This window comes from Platalea leucorodia, assembly GCF_965183815.1.
Source record: "Platalea leucorodia genome assembly, chromosome: 2".
Taxonomy (NCBI): domain Eukaryota; kingdom Metazoa; phylum Chordata; class Aves; order Pelecaniformes; family Threskiornithidae; genus Platalea; species Platalea leucorodia.
This window is the reverse complement of record NC_138824.1, coordinates 15,585,197-15,592,538: the sequence shown is the minus strand read 5'-3', so window position 1 is coordinate 15,592,538 and position 7,342 is coordinate 15,585,197. Positions and strand designations below refer to the sequence as shown.

The 7,342-nt window shown below is 39.6% G+C and overlaps 1 protein-coding gene across 1 annotated transcript; it reads left to right on the top strand.

Annotated features, from left to right (window-relative positions):
• Nucleotides 1–366: 366 nt before the first annotated feature.
• On the top strand, nt 367–7,342 carry LOC309601187 (stromelysin-1-like; the record flags this gene model as incomplete). The annotated part of the gene is made up of 10 exons (XM_082334094.1): nt 367–471; nt 620–864; nt 1,336–1,484; nt 1,581–1,712; nt 2,576–2,737; nt 3,334–3,553; nt 4,723–4,856; nt 5,394–5,553; nt 6,402–6,505; nt 7,242–7,342. 10 exons carry the CDS (start codon nt 367–369, stop codon nt 7,340–7,342), a joined length of 1,512 nt encoding a protein of 503 aa, XP_082190220.1.

Genomic DNA, 7,342 nt, shown 5'->3' with positions numbered 1-7,342 from the left:
CCTTTAGCACCTCTGAAAAATGAGGTGATTTTTATCCAGGTGACCGATTACAGATTTAGATAGTTGTAAGTTTAAAATACTGGTCCAGTTTAGGAATGAAGAAAAAAAAATACTGTCTAATAATATGATTGCGAAATCAGGGGGTTTTGGGCAAGGTAAACTGTCATGTGTTAGCTTGCTTCTAAAACCAAATTTGTTTTCTGTGTGTCTGTGGGAAATCAGAGGATGTTATAAACTGAGTCATGCAGTTATTGACTTGAGCAAGCATACAACTGATATAAATAGAGAAACACTGGTGAGCCTTAGACAGAAAAGGAAGAGATTGAACGGTCTTCTAGCAAGGGCTGATAGGACAGGGAGGCAAGGATGAAGACAAAGATCCTTCCTTTCCTTGGGTTACTGTATGTTGCATGTTCTTGTGCTTTCCCGGTGGTTCCAGAAAATGAAAAAGAAGATATGCAATTTGCTAAGGTAAGGACTACAGACAGAACTTAAGAAGTAATTTATTGAGAAAATGAACTTAGTCATATATTAGTGATGTAGAATATTTTGTTAATAACTCTCTGCATTTGAAAAGAAACATTTATGTTCTGAACTGTAGCTTTTTCTTTTCCATCAGAAATATCTGGAAAGTTTTTATGATTTTAAAGAAGAGAAAAATTCTCTCTTTAAATCAAAGAACCTCAATCACATGGCTGACAAAATTCGAGAAATGCAGTCATTCTTTGGGCTAGAGGTGACTGGGGAGCTGAATCATAAGACGCTGGACATGATGAAGCAGCCTAGATGTGGAATACCAGACGTCCGTTCATACAGCACCTTCCCACAGAGCCCTAAGTGGAAGAAAGAAGATGTGACATATCGGTAACATATTAAAGCATATTTCTCTGGTCACCACTGGGAAGATTTGTGAATGCTAGGCAGAAGTAATGCCAGCAGGTTCTTTACTATTTATTCCTATATTTCTCCATATAAAAGCCCCATTCAGGATGAAAGGGCCACGAATGTGGGGACTATTCATATCCTTTTCTTCAGGCTTCCAAACAGTGATGAAAATACTAAAATAGGAGTTTACGTTAGTTAGTTAACAGCCTACTAAATACTGTACTCAGTGGATAGAAGGGATACAACTGAGAGTATGTATGTTAGGATTTCTGAAAGACTTGAAAGAAAACCATGAAAACTTCCTCTGTTATGTAAGCAAATAATTTGAAAATAAACAACTTGAGACACATAAATAATAATAACCACTGATTAAAATATTTGACCTTGACACTATATGCCCTAGCCACATGTGATCTGGTTGCTTTCAATTCCTTTCTCCTTATTTCACAGAATTTTGAACTACACTCCAGACATGCTACAAGCTGATGTAGAGGAGGCGATTGCAAAAGCCTTCCAGCTCTGGAGCAGTGTGACCCCTTTGAGATTCATCAGGCTCTACAGTGGTCAAGCAGATATAATGATGTCCTTTGCAGCTGGATGTAAGGGAACTCCCTTGCCTGGGAATGATAAGTAGTTGTCACTTTTTCTTACAGAGATGATGAAAAGCATAACTTTTTTTTCTCTTTTTTTTTTAGTTCACGGTGACTTCTATTCCTTTGATGGTCCAGGAGGAACTCTGGCTCATGCCTACCCCCCCAGCAGTGGGATAGGAGGAGATGCCCACTTTGATGAAGATGAAAACTGGACCAAATTTAGTACCCATAATGGTAAGTAACCTTAAATATTATGTTGCCTGTTTTTTTATTAGACAGTGTTGTCTTGAAGACACTGTAAAGTCACAGATCCCATGACAGTAGTTCCACTATTTACTGAGGTGTAAAGTGTCAGTGTAATTTAGTAAAATGATCCTGCATATTTTGACCTGGGCTGCAGTCATGACAGTCCCCTGAAGTTAATGCAGACTGCAGTTACAGCTCTAGTGAAGGAAATGAGATTAGCATGAAACACCAATATTAGGTAATCATGACATTGTAAGACAGGGAATTTTCACCCTCAGGTAATAACCTTAAAAGCTGTAATACTGAGCTCTCACTTTTTTTTTTTTTCCCCCTGGTTTAAAGTGATGCAAATCTTTAACTTCTGCAAAGGAAAAAAAAAATCTTGATTTTGTTGGTAAATATAAATAAATGCAACAGTGAAGTGTTTTGGTTTCCAGCAATGTCCAGGGATGATGTTACATGTTGCTGGTCTTTGTGAAGTAGTTACAAGGTGAATTCCATGTCATGTATGATTCTCAAAATCTGACCAGATGACTAAATTGCTCTCACCCAGTTTTCAGTCATTATTAACATTAAAGAAACTTTGATTCTTTGTTGGCAGGAAAATTTCTGCAACATGAGCAAAAACTGTCCCCAGATTGGTTTCCCTGTGAGAAATAAATTATTATAATTCAAAACTCATTTCTTCTCCAGGATGCCAGAAAACCTCTTACTTGGGACGTAGTTAGATTGTGCTGTTTTATTAAGACTGTAAATGATATATATCATGCACGAGAGGATGGCACCTGTATCCCACTGTCATGCAAGAAAATTTATTTAGTGCTTGTTCTTTGTGATGGATTTTTTTTTAGGATACAACTTATTTCTCGTTGCTGCTCATGAGTTGGGCCACTCACTAGGTCTTGGTCATTCCAGCGTCTTTGGTGCTCTGATGTATCCTATATATATGGCCAGGGATACGAGGGACTACAGGCTACATCAGGATGATATTGATGGCATTCAGGCCCTCTATGGTAAGCAAGAAGCATAATTTTTTGGTGGATGATGGATAAACATTTATAATTAATTTTACCCAACAGCTAAAATGCACTGAACTTTCTACTGCAAGAAGGATACTGAGGTTTAATTTCCTGATATTATTTTTGGGCAAATCTCTTTGTTTCTTTGTGGCTAAGAGTCTACATCTTCAAAACAGAATCAGTGGGTTGTATCCATGCCAGTAAGTCAAAAGGTCGAAGAGCATTTCTCCAATGATGCCAGAAGAACAGCCCGTGTCTGTAGTATTAAACGCTCTTATCTTCCACAAAAGGGTGGTCACATGCACAACTGTCTTTTGGAAATGGTGTTCGCTCTGCATTAACTCCTGAGCACATACAGTTTGAGACACCAATGGCTTGTCAATGCAAAACAATGCCAGAGACCATTTTAACAGTCAGCAACACAGATAGCCAAGTTAAATTACCCAGGAACTTTCCCTGGTGTTAATTTACTAGTTGAGTTTTAACCTTACGAAACCTATGTATTTGGCTCCATGTGGTACATCCTGAAGCTCCGCAACATGAAACACTCTAATTCATCTTTCAATTCTACACTTATCTATTTCCCAAAGGAGCCCCCAGGGAATCTCCTGCACTTCCAACAAAAGCTTTTCTCCCACAAGAACCAACTGAAATGACTCCTGCAGAAGCACCAACTGAAATGTCACCCCCGGAAGAACCAACAGAAACAACGCCCTCCAAAACCCCCACAAGACCTGAGGACTGTGACCCTCATTTGACTTTTGATGCTATCACCACTCTCCGTGGGGAAATACTGTTCTTCAAAGGCAGGTAAGTGCTTTCATTTCTATCAACATCTTTTTGTGAGACTCACAAAGGCAAAGCATAAAATCCAGTTCAAGGAATTTATCTTCCCTTGGTTATAAAAGGAGATATTTCTTTCTGAAAGTATTAAGACAACTTTGCAAAATATTACTAGCCCAGCTGAGCTGAGTGAGTAACGTGGTTTACTGACAGGTGAGTAAAATGTTTTAAGCCATCATACATCATCACCGCCCATGTCTGTTAAAAATGTGCAAGGCTGAATAATCCCAGTGTCACTCCTCAGCCTGCAGCTGCTTCGTATGCAGCACCGTCCTCATCACACCATCCCACGTGTGGGTCAGGGAGCTGTGGAAAATGTCAGTGGTGACTTTTGGTGGCACTCTGGCCTAGGAGTCTGCACTGGACCACTGCCCAGTACTGTCCGTAGGGAGCCATTGCTGTTACAGGTGTCCCCTTTTTGGGCACGCTCTGGCACTGGGCACTGTAGCAGGCTGTTGGCTGGGCACATCCACCCTGGTGAGGGAGAACAGTATTTCAGGCCCACGGTTTCACACACTTCTTGGATTAATAATTGTGTTTTGATTGAACAAGCTTCCTTTGATGATGTGGGTCTGATTTCCCTTCTAAAACACATGATGAAGAACTGTAGCTTACAAAACTTAATAATTTTCAGGAAAGTCAAGGAAGGAGTAGTTCCTCCTTAAATTGGGTTTTAACTTGTTTCTCAAGAATGTTTAATTAACACTTGTAACCAAACTGAAATTAAGAACGCAGCTGTGCCTACCTGCATGGGACATGGTGAAGAGAAAGCTTGAGTTGTCAGCACTACCACAAACATCACATGTTGTGTTGAGAAAGCCATCAGGGTGCCAGTGGTCCACCAGCTCTAGGTGCCCCTGCTTGAGCCAAGGGGTTGGACAAGATGACCTCCAGAGGTTCCTTCCAACCTCAACCATTCTGTGACCTCAGAGCAACCAGTAGTAAAGGGTAAATGTCTATCAGAGAGCAGGGCAAAGTGAAGCACTGCATCCCAAAAGGGGTGATATCTCTGCCTCATAGGGAGGACTGGCTCCAGCACCCAGACAACAGTATTTAAAGTACATTTCTGGGATACTGATCTCCTAGTGAAATACAGACAATGAAACACTGCTGTTTTCATTTCTATCAATCATCAGCTACGTCTGGCGCAAAAGCCCATATTTCTCAAGCATTGAGCACGACACCATCTCCTCGTTCTGGCCATCACTGGCAGCTGGCTTTGATGCTGCTTATGAGGTTGACAAGAAGGATCGAGTGATATTTTTTAAAGGTATTTCTCTTACATTTCCTCAGTCCTTTGTATGAATGAATAAAGTTATAGTAGTACTGCTAATGTTACATAATAATGGCGGAGTAATATTATACTAATACTAATAGAAGATATTCTTACTATTTAAATCCATTTTCATTTTGAAAATGCTGTTACTGCCATTAACTAATGCTGCTTCACAACAGCCTGTACAATATGATATTAGTCTTCTTTTGTGAGTGAGAGAGAAGATCATAGCTGAGACAAAATTGATTGCCTACATTAAGTTATTTAAATACATTTTTAAAGGTTCCAAACACACCTAGAAAATATGCTGAGTTTTAACTATTGAGTATATAATACTCTAACGACTATAAAAATTGGAAAATCCAACAGCTCTGAAATATTCAAACTTATGTGTGCCCTAGAAGGTCATGTTCTCAGCTGGACATCTGTGCTGTTTGATGGCATTTACTACACAGAAAGCTCTGGGGCTTTGATGAAAAGGAGCTCAGCCTCCTCAGGAATCCCTGCTAACTTTTTCTCGTTTTCCTGCAGACGACCAGTACTGGGCTGTCAGTGGCTACAGTATAGAGTCGGGCTTCCCCAAGCCTATTCAGAACCTGGGCTTCCCCACCAGTGTCAGGAAAATCGATGCAGCTGTTCATGACCAAAATACCAAGAAAACCTATTTCTTTGTAGGCAACAAGTACTGGAGGTAAGGCTCATTCCTCTTTTGTACAGTAGATAATCAAAATAATTTTTAAAGTGTCAAGTTATATTAGTATTTTTACAGTAAGTTCATGGCCTCTTGTCAGCCTTCTCAGCCAGTATAAAGCTGAAACTCAGAGGCAATTACTCATTTCTTTTCACAGAACAACATCTGTAACACCTGAGATAAAGACAACATCTATTTACTCTTACCAGTCTGTGATTAACAGACAAGTGAGCTTTGTTTATTCGTTAGGAAGCAGTATTACATGGACTTAGTATAAAAAGATAATGTGAGTAGACTGTCATCATGTCATGCATTCATTCAGTAGCTATTAAGGGGCAGAAATGCTCTCTGAAATTTATAAATGACAAATCTATCAAGAAAGTTATGGAAGGAGATTAAAATATTTACTTTTTAAGACAGTTCAGCTAAGCGGTAATATTAGCCCTAATAATTAATCTGTAATATTATCTTGAAAGAGTATTATTACACCAGAAGTTTACATTGCACTCATGGGGTCACTTCATAGGTTGGATGCTATGAAATTAAAATATTCAGTTTGAAAAATTATTTAACTTTATTACTCAGTATAAGCCCCACTCCAGTGTCATTATCAGTCTCAGGGAATGGAAGTGAAATATTTAGTCTGATGTTCTGAAAACAGCCTTGCATAGGCCACTAAAGATGTAAATACTCACACAGCCAGGATTTATACAGTTCTATGAGATCACAGATGTTTGCAGTTACTGGATTTTTAGCTGAGAATAGGCTTATTTAGTAAAAATTCCACCTGGTTTCAACACTGAACATCACATGTCTGTTTCTTGTTTTCATGCAATTTCTTTATTTAGTTTCAATGAAAATACCCAGTCAATGGAAAGGGGATATCCAAGAAAAATAGCAGCTGACTTCCAAGGAATTGGCCACACAGTTGATGCTGCCCTTCAGAAAAATGGTAAATAAAATAAAATGTAACTAAAAACAAAAGAAAGGACCCCACCTGGAGTACTGTGTCCAGCTCTGGGGCCTCCAACATAGGAAGGACATGGACTTGTTGGATCGAGTCCAGAGGAGGGCCATGAAGATGATCAGAGGGATGGAGCACCTCTCCTATGAGGAAAGGCTGAGAGAGCTGGGGTTGTTCAGTCTGGAGAAGACAAGGCTCCGGGGAGACCTTATTGCAGCCTTTCAGTACCTGAAAGGGGCCTACAAGAAAGTTGGACAAGGACTTTTTAGCAGAGCCAGTAGTGATAAGACAAGGGGTAATGGCTTTAAACTGAAAGAGGGTAGATTTAGATTAGATATAAGGAAGAAGTTCTTTACTATGAGGGTGGTGAGGCACTGGAACAGGCTGCCCAGAGAAGGTGTGGATGCCCCATCCCTGGAAGTATTCAAGGTCAGGTTGGATGGGGCTTTGAGCAACATGGTCTTGTGGATGGTGTCCCTGCCCATGGCAGGGGAGTTGGAACCAGATGATGTTTAAGGTCCCTTCCAACCCAAACCATTCTATGAATCTATGAGTCTATGACGACCAACCAAAGCCAAAAAAGTATATGTTTCAAATACATATATATATATGAAGTGTTTGTTCTGGTATTTTTTTAAATCACCCAAGAAAATAGCAAGTATACATCAATAGGTATACAAAAAAGAAATATTAATTTGCCTATATTTTGTCCTTCCAATTCTAGGACATTTCTACTTTTTCCATGGATCAAACCAGTATGAGGTTGACATCAAGAACAAGAAACTCGTCCGTATAATGAAGAGCAACAGCTGGTTTAATTGCTAG